At 33.9% G+C, this 18,298-nt stretch overlaps 2 protein-coding genes across 2 annotated transcripts; one reads left to right on the top strand and one right to left on the bottom strand.

The window, feature by feature from the left end:
- The first annotated feature begins 8,784 nt into the window (after nucleotides 1-8,784).
- On the top strand, nucleotides 8,785-11,794 carry LOC101263046 (probable lysophospholipase BODYGUARD 1). The gene is made up of 4 exons (XM_004245406.5): nucleotides 8,785-9,564; nucleotides 9,637-9,965; nucleotides 10,043-10,242; nucleotides 11,263-11,794. Exons 1-4 carry the CDS (start codon nucleotides 9,069-9,071, stop codon nucleotides 11,585-11,587), a joined length of 1,350 nt encoding a protein of 449 aa, XP_004245454.1. The 5' UTR covers nucleotides 8,785-9,068; the 3' UTR covers nucleotides 11,588-11,794.
- Nucleotides 11,795-15,654: 3,860 nt separating this feature from the next.
- Nucleotides 15,655-18,081, bottom strand: LOC138338078 (uncharacterized). The gene is made up of 4 exons (XM_069288552.1): nucleotides 18,000-18,081; nucleotides 16,395-17,782; nucleotides 16,131-16,314; nucleotides 15,655-16,037 (listed from the first exon to the last, which is right to left on the bottom strand). The coding sequence occupies exons 1-4, from the start codon at nucleotides 18,079-18,081 to the stop codon at nucleotides 15,655-15,657; spliced, it is 2,037 nt and encodes a 678-aa protein (XP_069144653.1).
- Nucleotides 18,082-18,298: the final 217 nt, after the last annotated feature.

Here is an 18,298-nt window from a genome sequence, read left to right as displayed (position 1 = left end):
AGTCTCAGACTTTTTATGGAACAAGGAATAGTCATTCAAAGAATGTGTGTACCCTTTTGAATATAAAGCTTCAGTCAGCTTGGCATACCACTGCCTACTTGCTTGCTTCAAGCCATATAAAGATTTATTCAATTTGCATACCAATCCTGGTTTATGTACTGCTAACCCTGGAGGAACTTCCATGTACACTTCTTCATGTAAATCTCCATGCAAGAAGGTATTATTCACATCAAGTTGAAATATATCCCAGCCCTTCTTCACAACTACTGCTAACAAAGCCCTCACAGTTGTCATCTTGATTACTGGTGAAAAGGTCTCTGTATAATCAATCCCAGCCTCTTGAGTATAACCCTTCACTACAAGTCTTGCTTTGAATCTCTCCACAGTTCCATCAGCTTTATGCTTCACTTTATATACCCATCTACATCCTATGGCCTTCTTACCACTAGGCAGGCTGACAAGATCCCAAGTATGATTTGTATGCAATGCTTCAAATTCTTGTGTCATAGCTTGTTGCCAAGCAGGATTTACAGCAGCTTCTTCATATGAGGAAGGTTCATTATCATTACTGATGTTTCTCACAAGTGTTCGACTCTCAGAAGACAAGACCTCAGAAGGTATATGTTGGTGTTTTGAGAATGCAGTGTTAAGTGAAACATGTGTATTATGTAAGTGGTCTGTCATGCTGTTAGGTAAAATATAGTCATGTAGATAAGCTGGTAATTTGTGTGATCTAGATGGTCTATTGGGAATTTGGACAGAATTGGAATCATGTTCTACATTATTGGGTGATAAACCAGTTGTAGTGTTGGGTGATGTATGAAGTGGGTTGTTACTTGCACCATCCACATTATTTTCCATGTGTTGCATAGAATGTGAAACAGTATCATCATGCAAAGTGTCTATGAAGGGCACAAAATCTAGTACTGAAGGAAAATTGGAAACATCAGATAAAACAGTAAAGGGAAAAATACTTTCTTTAAAAACTACATCCCTTGAAATGTGTATTTTTCTTGTGGCTAGACTAAGAACCTTGTAACCTTTTGTCCCAAATGGGTAGCCTATGAATATATGTGGTGTGGTCCTTGCTTGAAATTTGTCTCTATGAGGCTTTGGGAAAGTAGGATAACATAGACAACCAAAAGATCTCATGTGTGAGTAAGTTGGTTTAGTGTTATATAGTAATTCATATGGAGATTTGCCTTTTGCATGGGAGGTAGGGAGCCTGTTAATGATATAAGTAGCACACAACACACACTCACCCCAATACTTAAGAGGTATCTTGGACTGAAAAAGAAGTGCCCTAGAGGTTTCTAACAAGTATTTATGTTTTCTTTCCACCACTCCATTTTGCTGAGGTGTGTAAGGACAAGTTCTTTCATGTGTAATTCCTTTTCCATCAAGAAAACTTGATGTTTCTGCATTAACAAACTCAAGGCCATTGTCAGTTCTTATGGTCTGAACATGAGTATTAAATTGGTTCTCAATCATGGATAAGAAACTTTTGATGACTGCCAAGGTGTTACTCTTGCATGTCAACAATTGTGTCCATGTGCATCTACTATAGTCATCAACAATGGTGATAAAGTATCTATGTTTGTCGTGTGTTAGCATGTTATATGGTCCCCATAGATCTATATGTAATAATTGGAAAATTTTAGTAGAAACATGGATACTATGATGAAAGGGTATTCTTTCTTGTCTTGCCATAGGGCATATGTTGCAGTGGAACTGTTGTCTCACAGAAAAACTTTCAGGTATAGATTTTATTTCCTTCATTTTTCCAAAAGGTACATGTCCGAGTCTATTATGCCACAATATATCCACATCATTACAGGTATGAGTCATAAGAGAAGTATTAGGAATTGTATTTATTGAAGAACAAACAGAAGGTTGTGTAGTATGTTTACATGAGGAAGTAGAAAAAGGTACATACTTAGAATTGAAAACACTTGATTTTGATAGATGATCAGAGGTGGAAACAGCAGGAGCAGCATCAGGAGAGACATGTTTCATCAGGCATTTAGAACACAAAAAATAGAGCCCATCCTTTGCTTCACCAATTACCAGAGGCCTCTTTCATTGAAGGGGCCTGCAGAATGCATGAAGATCCAGAAAAATACACAACACTTTTAGGCATGGATTTTGAAAGGCAATGAATTGAAATCAGATTATATTTGAATGAAGGCACATACAACACTTGATGCAAAATAATGTCTGGTGCAAGTATCACAGTACCAATTTTCACAACTTTTACTCTATAACCATTTGGTAAGGAAATTAACAAAGGACATGGAAGGTATGTGATGTTTGTTAGGACTGTTATATCAAAAGTCATATGGTGAGAGGCTCCTGAGTCAAGTATCCAAGATTCAGTATCATTGTGAGAACATCTGTAAGATAATTTCCCAAAAACAATTGAAGAAGTACATGCTATCATACCTGCAAAGTTCATACCACCATTGTCCATGTGTTTAGCATTATTTTTCTCAGCTTGGAATTGCTGCAACAGCTCCACAAATTGAACATATTGTTCCTTAGTTAGTTGATGAGTTGTATCTGCACGAGCTTCTCCATCATTTGCATCTCCAGAACAACCATGAACATCAGCCATAAGTCCCTTTCCTCTATTGAATCTAGAGTTCTGATTATTATCCCTGTACTCATTTTGATTATTGTTTCTCTGTGAATTGTTACTTGTCTGTAGGTAGCCATGTAGTTTGTAACATTTATCCCTGATATGTCCAGGCCTTTTGCAATAATCACATATCACACGAGGCCTGTTATTACCATATGAACCAGTTTGAGAGTAGTTGGTTCTGAAGTTAACATTATTGTTCCCTGTAGCGTTGTTACTTAACCTCAGTGATCTAGAAAAACTTGCTCCTCCTGAACTATTTGCATTGAAAATAATAGACTCCATAACCTTTTTTCCTGAACCACTTGCATTCAATGATGTAGATTCCATGAACATTTGAGCACTAGGCTTAATTTCTCTTTGCTTCTCATCCTGAATCAACAGAGAAAATGTTTGTGCCAAAGAAGGTAATGGATTCATCATGAGGATATTTCCTCGCACTACAGTATATACTTTATTCAACCCCATAAGAAATTGTATTAATCTTCTATCCTGCTCCACTTTATACATACTATCCTTGGCTCCACAAGTGCAGTTACAACTGCATTGAACTTTAATATGTAATGTACTCAACTCCTCCCACAATTTTTTCATCTTAGTGTAATAGGCAGTGACATCCAAAGTTACCTGTGATAGCTCATTGATTTCACGTTGGATCTGATATAGCTTTGCACCATTAGTTTGATCATATCGATCCTCCAATTCTTTCCATAACTCGTATGAATCAAAAACATATTCTACACTTTCTGCTATCTCTTTATTTAAGGAATTAAGAATCCAGGAAGTAACCATGTCATCACACCTTTCCCATTGACGAAACTGTGGTGTTCCTGCATTAGGCCTCTTACAATCACCATTGATAAAGCCCAATTTGTTTTTAACCGACAGAACTCTTAGAACACTTCGTCTCCATGACCTGTAACCTATCCCATCAAAAGGATTTTGAACCAACGAAATACCAGGATTATCTGAAGGGTGCACATACAATGGTGACTAATATCAATGCTGTTAACACCACTGTTACCCACAGAACTCTCAGTCGAAGTTGAAACATTCTCAATCACCATGGCGAAAACTAGATTAATCGAGCACACAAAATATGAATTGATCCAGCAATTGATTTCAACAAGGAAAATATTGGAATAGGAAACAGAAACAGAATCCAATTTTTAGCCAGTAAATCGACACACCTGAGATGTATGTCAAAGAACAAAAGAAACGAGATCTAGAAAATGAACTCAGAAGGTGAGACAGACGAATTAGAATACCTCCTAGCTCTGATACCATGTTAAAACTTGTTCACCATTCATGCTTGAGCTTCCATGATCATAACAATGAAGTTAGAAAAAGGAAGAAGAAGAAGAAGAGAAACAGTTGCAGAATTGCAGTAACAGAATTGAGAGGAAAATGAAGAAAGTGTGATAAGTGAATTGAATCAACCACCTTGTATTGTATGGAGATCATGTATTTATACAAGAAGAGAATCAAAATATCTAACAAACTAGTGGACTGAAATAACAGAATTAGTTAACTAACTATTCTAACTAATTAATTGAAATGGCTGAGCTAACTAAACAATTATATATAATTAATTAACTAAATCTTAACAACTACTTGGTGGAAATGTAAAAACTACCAAAAATAACTTAGCTGGTAGGATTCATAGGCTTGAAGTTGCACAACGTGAAATGAAATACATTTAATTTGGACATAAAATGTAAAAATTTCGAGTTACTTAAATTTTCTATTCTTGATTATAGTTGTCAAATACCAACTATATGATGGTGCATGAACTAGAGAAGAATCAGACACTAAATAATTATTTCGATCAGCTTCGAATTCAATGGCAAATAGCTGAGTAATAGAAATGATATATATTCACAAGTCTTTGATGTATATTATTTGAATTCAATGTTCATATGCTTAGTGTCTTAATTAGTTAATTCTGAATTACGTAATTAACACAAGAACTGAAGGATCAATAATGTCGTGGAACATTGTTCTACTGTGATCATGTATATGAATTACTAATTAATAATAAATACTAGCTTATTAACATGTCTTTGGTTGGATTTGTTATTTTCAATGTGAAGTTTTCTTTTTTAATGATATGATATGACCACTAGCAATATTCGTTAAATACATGATTTTTCTAATTTGTGAAATGGCCAAATACCAACTTTGAAGGTTGAACCATGCATACATCAATTTTTATTTAGCATTTATAACTACATGAATTATTCTAACACATCACTCAAGTTTCACTTGTCAAATCCTATGGTGTATGCGCTATTTTAGCTAGAGAAAATATTATTTTCGTCGAAATACTCATATATTTATTAATTAAGAAGCGGTTCATATTTTATCTGCAATATAATATAAGATAATAGCTGAGTAACGCGTGTCATTTCAAAGTCTTTCAATGAAACAAGCAGGACCAATAAAATAATATATAGAAGTTAGATGAATGTATATTTATTTGGGCACGATGGAAGAAATTAAACTAACACAAATATATCGATTATAAGAAATACCACTTAAGTCCACTATAAAAAAAAACTCCTTGTTCATATCAAATCATCTACATGTTTGTGCTCTTTTTTGCTACAAAATAGGTTATAGATTTGATTGACCTTCCTCCTAACATGTCTAAGAGGCCGTCTGAACGGATATGTTGTTTGTACCTTCACTTCATTGATTATACAATTTGTATTAGATGAAATAAAATATGTATCTATATCAAATCCCATATCTTTAATTTGATGATGACGTTACTAATTCTGAGCAATGGTTTAACACAACTCTTTCTTGCAAATTTTGTGTAGTACTCTAGTTATTATGAGATAGATACCTAGAGTCATTATAATAATAAATGAAATGGTGACATGAGAGACAATCCACAAATTGTACAACAAAAATATGGTTTACAAAGATTTTGTATAAAACATGAGTGATTACTGATAAGACAAGCACCGAAAGATTAGACAAATACTGCTGCAAAATTAACAAGTCACATGATCCACCAATCATCCGTCGCCTCATACATACAAAAGTCCAACCAATTTGTGGTGCAAACTTCTCACAAACGTCACCCTCAAATAGTCTTTGCAGTATGTAATTTAAATTGAATCGAAGATTTAATATAGACTCCAAATATCAGATAATTAAAAAAGGTCACAAATCAACATATTATGAATGACCAATTCAAGAAAATTAAAACGAGCAGCAAACATCTCATTCACTATGTTGTGCGGAATTTGAGATAATACGAGAAAATATAAACGCGAAAAACAAGACAACAGATTTACGTGGTTCACCAATAAATTGGCTACGTCCACGGGAAGAGAGGGAGCAGTTTTATTATGGAGAGGCAAAAACAGAATTACAGAATAGAGTTTCCCATAGCGTCTATATATAGTGCTAAGCTACGCCCTAACAGCGAGACCCCGTCCTTTCTGTTTGTAGCGGGTCCGATTCAAGGCATTCAACACACTATATATACTTCTTAGCCTTAATTATTTTTGAATAAGTATTTGTTTATCAAATAAGATTAATATTTCCAATTTTAGACTTGAAAAATAAAATTTAAAAGCTTATAACGATTTAATTACTAATAAAAGTTTAGTGGCTATACCTTTATAGCTAGTAAGGTATGCACAAGCATTGTTGCAGAATGCAGACCACATGGTCATGGAGAAAAACACTTCACATTTAGATTTACGAGTATCGGAAAATTTATTTCACCTTCACCTATTGCATTCAAGTTTTTTTGTCATTTTGCTATCACAAGTAGTATAATTTGAAGGTTGTCAAAATCTTAAGAGCTACTGATTTATACTGTATATGTTACGTTAGCATGTGATACAAGGATGAAAAAAGGGCAGCTGAATTGAAGGTTTTTATTTGGACAGGCACTTCAAAAAAATAATTAGAACAAGTTTAAAGGCATGTATAACAACTGAATTTTATAACCACATAATATGATTTTAACAAATTTTTAATACTAATTTAGCTAATACCGGATAGATTTAAGTCTCCAAATTTTATTCCTAAAGATTTCTCTAGGATCAAAGGGGTGAAGCTTAGAGCCTATACTTTGGCTCAGGGGCGGAGCTACTGGGGTTCATTCGAACCTCTTTCGGCGAAAAATTATAATATTTATATATGGTTAAAATAAGTTTATATATATATATATATATAGAAGATGTCGGCTATCTATTTTTACAGATTTTGAATTCCCTTATTGCAAATTCTGGCTCCGCCTCTGCGGTTTGGCTACATCTTATTGGCCCTTTGGGCATCATCTGAGTCATAAAGACTGTAGGGGCAGGGTAAGACCCCATTCTTTGTAACCAAACAGCCCCTTGCCTTGAGGAATAATACTGGTTAAATTTTTGTTTGATTTTTATCACTTGCTTGTACCAGTCATATTTTTTGTTCTTTTTGTTGTATGCTTAGTCTATTCTTATGGAATCACACTAGAGTAGTGGCCCTGGCTTACTCTAGACAAAATAATCCAAATTAAAATTTTAATCGTGTACATTATTAATATGATGTGATATCATACGTTACCAGATACATATTTCCTACCATCTATAACACCATTTAGAATTAAGAATATATTTGCACAACCGATTCTTCAGTGGTGCAACTTGGATTTGCACCCATTTCCACTAAAAATAAAATGAGGCAAAAAAGGGGAAAAAAAAGTCATGCTAGCTACGGTTGAGCCACACGTTATATCATTTAATGGTTCACTCCTTTTCTTCTGCCTGTTGGTACATCTCACATGACCTTTAAAAAAATGTGTGAAAGGCGAATGAACACCATACATTTGAAATGTAATTTAGCACACATAAATTAATATACTACTAATATGTTAGGGATCAAATTACATGTTAATTATAAATTGAGTTTGAAAATGGAACTTACTGATTTTATTGACTCTCACCACAATATGAGGCTTGTCTAATTTGTCTCTTTATTAATGTATAGTATTGTCATAATTTTTTGAAATGAAATTAAACCCACAGGCCCCTTCCCTTTGATCACATTTTAATCTTCAATGAGGATCCGACCATTACATTTAAAAGAAGGAAGAAAATAATATTAAAAAAAAAGATAGTTTTGAACAAGTCAAGGATATAGTGAAGTACATACATACATTTATAGATAGGAGAGTCGGTGGTGATGGGGGAGTTGGCTTTGTAGTTTGTAGGTGATGGGTGGCATGGGGTAATAAATACAACGACGCCTCAAGGCCTCCTATTTTTTACTCACATTTATTATGATTTTTTACTCCATGCATCAAGCAAAAATAATTAAAAGTTCAAATTCTTCTAAATTAATTTGCATCACTTACTATGTCACTTGCATAACTATATAATACTCGTAATTTATGCATCATTTTACTATAGATTGACTTCTTGTGTATGAGTTTATACATGATGAAGGGACTAGCAGAAACACCTAAACATTGGTTGGAAAAAGAAAATAAATATTTTCTTTTCACAAGTCAGGTTTTTTTAATTTTGAATACCGTATATAGTTTATCAAAAGTAAAATAATTTAGTCATGCAGTATTTATCTTTTTTTGCTGATAAACAAAGTCACTTATTTTTATTTATACTAGTATTTAAAAATTCATTTAACAAAAGGCGCTTGATTTTTAATGTCAAAAAAATAAAATATATCAAAACCCAATCAGGTTGAAAAAGAATTCTTCGAACAGCAAATTACTTGACTTGGACTTTGTTACGAGTAATAACTAATGACCGGCGCTTTAGTGGAAGACTTGGCCTGAAATTGGAGCGGAGTGCCCTAATTTCTTTTCCATTAGTAACACACTAAGGAAGTAATAGTCAAATGAGTTCAATAATTTCTTTTTATCCAACTAAATCAAGTGGTAACCCCACTAAAAAAAAGTAGAACTTTCCTGCTTGAAATCATTTTTTGAGTCAAAAGTTTTAAATGACTTTTGTTCTTTAAATAAATAAAAGAGACTTATTTATTTCTATTTTTTTTTTGATGACTCGAACTCAAAATTGGTGATTAGTTTGAACAAGTAGGAATTGGGAATAAAATTATTTCCATTAGATAAAATGTAAGTATAATTTGATAGGTAAACGAAACTCATAATTCACTTCAATGATCATCATAATTAGATTGAGAATTTATGTAATAAAAGAAAAGATATTCGAAGAAAAAAATTAGCTATAAATAGGAGGGGGAGGGGCAATAGGAGAATAAAACAAAATATTAAAAGAGGTTCAACCACCAACAAACTTTTTCCCTTTCCCTTATTTTCAGAGTCTCTTCCGGGCAATGTTACTCCTCGAAATTTGCATGAACAAACCTAGCTAGTGGCATTGGGACTTTGAACTTTTTTTGATGTCATTTTGAAGAGCTCTATTTTTTCATTGTGGTGATAATGGGCGAAGCTGCAAGATCAAGCCTGATAGCAATGAACGAAGCCATTAGCTTCCTAGTTTTCATTATCCTGGACATTGTTGATTTTCTGCTGTGTTATACTTACAAAGTAGTTGATTTCCTAATTGAAGCAGAGTGGAAGCCCTGTTATTGCTCTTCCACTAAAGAAGCCCTAACGAGCAGCGGCTCAATCTTGGTCTCCGAACGAGGAGAATCCAAGATAGTGTGTCTCACTTGTTCGAGCAAATTACATCTCGAAGAAATTTCAGACACACTTTACACTCGGCCATCATTCCTGTCGGAGGTGTCAAAATTGAAACGCCGGAAATTTGACAATGCGGGTCTCCGTTCAACTTTCACTGTTAATAATTCCACCGTAGTGGAAGGCAAAATGGGTGCTCCTAATCTGACTACTCCTAGGTGGTCGGATTGTGATTGTAACACTTGTAATTCTTGCTGCAAAGATTCACTTTTTGTCCGAGTTGATGGTGCCAAAGGTAATATTAAGTTTAAAGTCTCTTTTTTTAAAAAAAAAATTAACACAATCCATTAATTAATTAATTTGACAGCAAACTTTGAAGAAGATGTACTCTTCCTTCATGGGTTCATTTCCTCATCAGCATTTTGGACAGAGACATTATTTCCAAACTTTTCCAAGGCAGCCAAATCAAAGTATCGTTTATTTGCAGTGGATCTGTTAGGATTTGGAAGGAGTCCAAAGCCAAGTGATTCACTTTACACAATAAGAGAGCATCTAGAGATGATTGAGAAATCAGTTATAGAGGGACACAGAGTGAAATCTTTCCACATTGTGGCACATTCATTAGGTTGTATTTTGGCTCTAGCACTAGCTGTAAAATATCCTGGATCAGTCAAATCCCTCACTTTAATTGCACCGGTAAGGGGAGATAATTAAGATTTTTCAACACACAAATTTAATAGTGGATGACCTATATATATGTTGTTATACTCCAGCCATATTTTCCAACACCAAAGGGTGAACAGCCGACGCAACATATGATGAGAAGAATAGCACCAAGGCGGGTGTGGCCACCCATAGCTTTTGGCGCGTCCATAGCATGTGGGTATGAACACATAAGCAGAAGTGTTTGCCTTGTCATATGCAAGAACCATCGGTTGTGGGAGTTTCTCACAAAACTTGTTACCAGAAACAGGTCCGTATAATTTTCAAACACCACATTTAATTCTCAAATGACAATAACTAGTTTTTCTCACATAACATCTTTGCACTCTCTCTCTCTCTCTCTATATATATATATATATATATAGAATTTAGCATTATTACAACATGTAGTATTTGCCACGAACCTTGCTTATGATATTATTCTTAACAAAATTTCTCTTGCGTTCCCTTGATTAGACAGACAACCCCCCTTAATTATGTAGGATTTAGTTTACTAAACTAATAGTAATATATTTTTTATTGTCTCAGGACTAGCTAGTTGATGTGAACTTACGATACTTGTAGTATTTGCCTAGACTCCCCGTGTCAATTAGGCCAACAAATGCATATTTACTCATCTTAATGAAATAACACAATTAAACTACTTTGTCATACTCCCTTAGCTTGACTTCATGGTCCACCTTATTTCTTTTTATTCTTTTTTAGGTTCTATTTAATTTAGGCACATGGAACACCAAGTAGTTTTATCTTCTCTTCATTTTAGGTTATATGGTTGAGATATGCATCTACCCAAGAATAATCAAATCTATGTATTAACCAAATAGGCAAGTGGAGGATTAAAGAGAATTCAATTCGAAAAGAGAGAGAAGTAGTAAAGGTGCCCTTAAATATTTGCATTTAAACGGCGCTAGCTCTTCATGAACTTTGATGTAATAAATGATTTTTGTGTTTCTTTAATTCAAACACCAACCCACCAACTGCTCCAACCTTTTCTGTTTAATTTTACGAGTATCGATCGTTTTATGGCATTATTGTTCAATACTCTGCTAGAGTAGCACCTTTTCTTTTGTTGTTTCTCATCAGTTTATTTCAAAAATAAACAGTTGGGTATGTTACTTAAAAAAGAGTGAATTCTTAGCAGAAGGATACGTATACATTAAATAGTCAAATAGAAATTAGTAAACGACACCACAACATATATTATTATTATTTTTTCTTGTTTAGCAAATTAAATCTAAAAAGAATAATATATATATATATATATATACAGGATTAGGACATACTTAATAGAGGGATTTTGCTGCCACACACACAACGCAGCATGGCATACACTACACAACATCATATGTGGTACTGCTGGAAAAATAGAAGGATACTTAGAGATGGTGAAAAACAAGCTAAAATGTGAAGTGACAGTGTTCCACGGTGAAGATGACGAACTTATTCCGGTTGAATGCAGCTTTAATGTACAGTCAAGAATACCTCGTGCACACGTTAAAGTTATCCAGAAAAAAGATCACATCACCATTGTTGTTGGAAGACAGAAATCATTCGCAACAGAACTTGAACAAATATGGAATAATGCAAAATTGTGAATTCCCCACCAATCAATCATTTCTAGTAAAACAAACAAAATATTTTTATCCTTTAAAAAAACTGATCGATCTCATTTCTATGTCGCTCAATTATGTATACGTCCTCTAGTTTAAATATTAATTATTGGGATATGAAAACATCTTTTCTATGATCAAACATCATTATTAAATATATATATATATATATGGTCGAAAGCTTTATATTTACTTTTTTCTTTACATTTAATTTATTGTTCAAACACCTACCTTGCTACTCTTTTGCACAAGGACTTGAGTTAGGTAACAAGATTTGACAAAATTAGACATCTTAAAGTATTTTTGAGTATTTTGTTTACGGAACCCTAGGCATAGAATTGTATATAATAGTTAAACAAGAGAATTCGATTTATATCTATACTAAATACTATATAGATTAACACTTCATTTCAAATTAAGACTAACTTTAGAGATATGGTAAACTATGAATAACAAGGGAGTATACAAGCATTGCATGATTGTTGGGAAAAATTGAATGCGCGCTGCCAACCATAAATAACAGCGGAGACAATACTATTGGAGTCCACCTGTCACCTAATAATATAATAAACAACGTAAATCATTTTAAATTAGTGGACCAAAGTGTTACTAATAAATAGTGTAGGGACTCATCAGAGATGCTGCTCATTGGCAGACCACCAAATATATATCATACAATCCAACTAATTAATTTCCTTCCTTTCATTTTAATTGACTTCTATAGTTAAATTTATTTAATCAATAAAATTTTATCATCATTTTTTTTGGAAGTTTTGTGTCAAATATCGAGATTCGAGGGAGTAGATCGTTAAATGGAGAAGATGATTTAAGATACGTTCCTCCGTTTTTAAGAAAAATAATCTTATTTTTTTAGTTTGTTTGAAAAAGAATGATCCTTTTTATTTTTTGACAACATTTTAACTTTAATTTTAACTTTTTCGTGTGGTATTATTAAGACCACAAGATTAAAGGACATTTTGATACATTTGAAATAACATTAATTTAGAACCACAAAATTAAAAAGTTTTTTCTCTTTTCTTAAACTCCGTTCCAAATTAAATTAAGTCAATTTTTATTTTTTTTAAAACGGAGGAGTAATAGTATTGGAATTGATTGAAAGCTAAATAGTGAAGGTGAGCAGAGTACAGGAAGCAAATTAAAGTTGCAGACTTGTCCTCTATATTTTACTTACAAATGGAAAAAATATAATGGAAGGAAGGTCTCTTTCTGCTCATTGTAGGGTTTCCATTTAAGATGAATAAATAAATAATGTTTGTCCCTTATGTGGTTTTCATGTAGGTTCAAACAGAGTTCAAATAAAATAAATGGCCAAAGTCATATGCGGCCACTCAAACTTGTCCCGATTATTCACTTAGACACCTTAACTAAACGTACTACCTATTGAACATCTTAACCACCCCGATTTGAACCGTTAAGCCATTTTTTGCCTACATGGCAAATCGTTTGTGATTCACGCAAATGGAGCGCGTGAATTTATTTTTTTCTCATTTTTTACACTGCCTACATGGCAGCAACGGTAACATTGCACTTCAATGTTAAAGTTGAAGTGAAATCCCCAATTCTCTTCCCCAAAATCATCTTCCCCAATTAGTTGAAGTGAAATTCCCAATTCTCTTCCCCAAAATCATCTTTCCCAATTTCTCTTCCCCAAAATCCATTTAGAACCCTAAATCTCCAATTCTCTCTTCTACTACTAAATCTCCAAGTTTCTCTCTTCTTCTCTAAATATCCAAGTTTCTCTCTTCTTCTATAAATCAATTCTCTTTTATCAAATGTCGCAAATTTCAGTAAATATCGATGAAGTTGATATATGCAAGTGTGGTTATTATTGTCGACTGAAAACTTCGAGGACTCCTTTGAACCCAGGTCGTCGATTTTTTGGATGCAAATCATCAAAGGCTTATTACTTTTCAAACAAAAACTGTTCTTGTTGTACTATTTCAAAAATCAATATTTTGGTATATTTATTACGTCTTACTACTGTTATATGGTTTGTAGGAAAATGGTGGATGTGGATATTTTAGATGGATCGATCCGCCGCTTGAAAATGTTGATGAATCATCCTCAATGAATAGACTCATAGACGGTCAAAATCCGATTGATCGACTAAAGAGAAAAGTGAAAGAACTTGAAGAAGAAAAAGATTCTTTGAAATTTCAATTGAATGAAAGTGAAGTGAAATTGATGGTATTGAACAAGAAGCTTAAGGAAGTTAAACTCCAAAGGGATTGGGAAAATGTCAAATTTAATCGAATTGTGATTGTTTTTCTTTGTCTACTAACTATTAAATGGTTCTTTAATATTCTGTAGTTGATAGTAGTTCAGGATTGTAATACTTAATTGTTTAGTTTTGCAGTAGTTAGGTAGTTATTCTAGATCAATTAGTGATGTTTTAATTGGTATATGTCCTTAATATTTTGTATCAAATTGGAAGTTTGAGTTGAATTGATCACTTGCCATGTGTTTTGAATTTTTTTTCTGGAATTGAATTGATTAGTACTCTTATTGACAAAAACAAAAGGCATGCTTTGAAAGGTAGTGTAGTTGTTATTCAAAAAGTAAGTTAATAACACAAATGCATTACTTAAAAATACATAACACACAGTAAGTAATGGAAATACATAACACAAATGCATTGAGAGGTAATAGAAAACCATTGTCTTACAATAGGCATAGTCTTGCTAACAGAAATACAATGTTCAAAAATACATTAGACAAGTGTTCAAATAAACCAAAGAGTAAATTGTTTTCAAATAGACACCAACTTCCCAAATGAACTACTTCCAGTTTTTCTTTTTAGCTTTCATTTGTTGTAACTGTGAGGTGCTGACTGCATCTTTTCCCTTCCATTTTAGGTCACGGGGTTTAAAACCAATGTCTATATTGGTTGGTGAAGCACTCTTCAATGTTGTTGGCCCATGTAGAATCTTCTCACTTGATGTACCAGGCTGCAATATAAGATAGAAAGTTTAACATAATGTTAGATTATAATATGGCTATAAAATATACACTAAAATAGGTAAACATGTTAAGTGAACATACATTTAATACTTGGGCTCCAGTTGTAGGATTAGAGTAAACACCAAAACCAGTTGCAGGCCTTCTGTTTTCTCCAGTAGCAGCAGCAAATGAGGCAGAACTGTATGGTCTCTTGTGACCTGATAAAGGTGGCAATTCACTAGAAGAACTATCCCTTTCTGTAACAAATGGAGTTCCTCTTGCATTAGCTTTTTTTCTTCCCAATCCTCTTTCAGTTCCAACTTGAACCATATTTTGAGCAGGTCTTGGCACAGATGTTGTGTCAGCACAAATAGAAGTTGTTTGACTTGATTGTGTAGTTGCATATGTGGTTCTGGAAATAGAATGTGATGGACCTCCCATTGTAGACTATATAACATAAATAAGGATATATGAAAACTTGTACAACAAACTTAAAATGCAAATGAATTTTTAAAGGATAGCCATTATCTAATCTTACTGTTGTTTGGGTAGTTCTTGGCACAGTTCTTGGCACAGCACTGGTATCAGGACAAACAGAACTTCGTGTTCTAACCTGTTGAACAAAAATAAGTACATATGAATAACTGTCTAAATGAAAATTAAGGCAAATGAATATGTAAAGCAAATCTTACTCTTGTTTGAGAATAACTTTGTTGGCTGTTTCCTTGACTTGTAGGTTGAGAATTGCTCCCCCTCCCATACTATGTCACCACAAAATAAAACATATGATTATAAACTTTAAGCAATTTACAAATGTGAATATGACTAGTATTACTTACTCTTGCACACACAGCTTTGTTATGACCAGTTTTCTTGCAAATGGAACATGTCATCTTTACTCCTTTTCTGGAAATTTCCCCCCATTTTTTGGGCTCATCCTTGCTCTTTCTTCTCTTCTTGGCAGGTCTACCTGGCATTTTTCTTGGTTTTGGAGGCTCTATTGATGGATTGGTAGTTTTAGGCCACATTCTCATATTGGGTATTGGTTGGATGAAATGATTGTAAGCCTTGAGAAATGTTTCCTTCATATACTAGTGCTCTACATGTTGATCAGGATCTTGATTCAAGTAATAATAAACACAAATAGCATGAGGGCAAGGAATACCTCTCAACATCCATAACCTACAGTCACAATGCTTCTTCTCCAAGTCAACAACAAATGAGTATTCCCCATCATTAATCTCAAAACCATTCACCCCATTCCATTGAACATTACAGTTCTTTGAATACTCCTTGTTTCTTTCTAGTATTGCCCTTGCCATAGGTGCAATGTCTGATATCCATGTTTCAGCAAATTTGATCATGTCTATGTGTCTATTCATCATTTTATGCCTAATATCCTCTAGCATGGTAATAATTGATTTATGTCTAGCAGCTAAGATCCAGGAATTGAAAGTCTCACACATGTTATTTTCTACAACATCACACTTGGAATGAGTTTGAAAAAAAGCTCTACACCAATTTATGGGATCATAATGTAATAAGTCCTCTGTTATTTCCTTCTTACCTAGCTTAGACATTGCATGAACTTCTTCACCAAACTTGACTTCAAAAGAGGCCTTTGAGCATCTCCAAAACTGTTTCCTTCTTTCTTCTCCTTTCCAGTTAACATGCCAATTACTCCATATATGTCTAGCACACATTCTTTTCTCAGCATTTGGTAACAACTCCAACAATACAGGAATAAGTCCCTAACAAAAAGTATATACAGAATAAGTAATTGGAGTAGTAAAACTAAACTAAAAAAAAGAAGAAATTGTATAAACAATACCTTTTGCATATCTGACATCACAGTCAAACCTTCACCAGTTCCGAAGTTTAGATCAGCAATTAAATAACTTATGAACCAGCTCCAACTATGTTTTGTTTCTGTATCCACAACAGCCCAGGCAATGGGATACATTTGATTGTTCTCATTCTTTCCAACAGCAACTAATAATTCACCCTTACAAGCTCCTTTGAGAAAACAACCATCAGATCCAATTATATTCCTACACCCCTCCAACCATCCTTGCTTAAATGCATGAAAGCATACATAAAAATACACAAAAAGGTTCTTCCCTGGTTCAGTTTCCTTATCAATTTTTACCCAACAAGAGCTTCCAGGATTGGTTTGTTTGATCACATCTGCATAGTCACATAATATGACAAATTCCAGATTCCAATCACCCATGTCTTCTCTCATAATTTTCTGTTTAGCCCTGTAACAAAGAGTCTTACCAACATAAAGACCCAATGTCTTTCTAACCAAATCTTGAATTTCCCAAATCCTTATGTATGGTTGAGATATAATTCTGTCCTTAAACTTTCTAGCAATAAACTTTGAATTACACAACTTATTTCTGTTTAATGGAATACACTTGTGAATAGGATTATAGTTCTTTACAATAAAATCACCTGAGTCTCTGTCAATTGAAGCATATAACAACCACTTACACTTAACATTTTTGCACTTCACCCTCACTCTATGTTTTTCATTAGGTCTTAGTTTTAACTGTCTTCTATACTCTACAGCATAATCTGCCACTCCTTTCCTGAACTGATCTGCCCCTTCAAAGACTATTCCAAGCTCAAAAATTGACACTTCACTATCTTCATCATACCTAACCTTTCTGCTTCTCCTTCTAGCAGGTATGTCTACTCCCCTAACAGCATCCACATCTAGTTGTTCATCACTATCATCACTCCAACAGTCGGAGCTATCAATGTAATCTTCATCTCCACCCAATTTTCCAGCATATTTGTCAGTTTTGTTCTTTCCAATATCCTCAAAACCTCTATCTATACCACCAGCTTCTCCAACTGGTATTTCTTCAAATTCAGCAGCCTTTTTTCTCTGTTTTTTGTTTCTTCTTTCTTCTCTAAATGCTCTTAGCTCCTCATCAATATCTGAACCATCTTCTGAAGGTATATCTAAATCTGAATCACTACTCAAGAAATCAGATGCATCTTCTCCACCTAGGTTATCATCCACTTCCTCTCCACCTAGGCTAACATGCTCACCCTCACCACCCTCACCAGTAAGGTTAGCAGCTTCACCCTCACCACCCTCACCACTAAGGTTACAAGCCTCACCTTCTTCACTTAAGTTAACTGTCTCACCATCTTCACCATTAGTTAGATATCCTATAGTTACCTCAGTGTCAAGTAAGGGTTTATCTAATACATGACAGACATATACTTCAAAAGTGTCCTCATGTTTTAAGTCTTTAATAAGGTGTAGTAAATGTTGGTCAGTTGTAATTAGGATCCATTTTTTTCGATAAGTCTTTTACATAAAAGCCTCCAACAGTTTCATACCCTAATTCTTTAGTATAATACAATAGTTCCAAAATGGAAAAGTGGTCCTTGATGATATACCTTAGTGCAGACACACAGTTTCCAACATAAGTAGGGACAGCCGATAACTCAGACAAGATTCCACCATGGTAAATCTTCGTAAATATGATTTCCTCCATGGTCAATTGTTAGCAGCCCTCTACAAAATATCAAGCAAACCCTAGATTTAACGGAATATACTCATACAAACAACTAAAAAACAAAGCTTTAAATCATACTTTTGGGTAATAGTAAAGAATAGACAGAATATTCGCAAAACCCTACATTTTTACAAAACCACAACTTTATGAAATTCATATAAGAAAGCATGTAAAGAAACAAAAATTAAACTTACAG

The sequence above is a fragment of the Solanum lycopersicum genome, chromosome 8 (genome assembly GCF_036512215.1).
Source record: "Solanum lycopersicum chromosome 8, SLM_r2.1".
Classification (NCBI taxonomy): Eukaryota; Viridiplantae; Streptophyta; class Magnoliopsida; order Solanales; family Solanaceae; genus Solanum; species Solanum lycopersicum.
The sequence above is the reverse complement of the archived record's forward strand: the minus strand, read 5'-3'. Positions and strand labels throughout refer to the sequence as shown.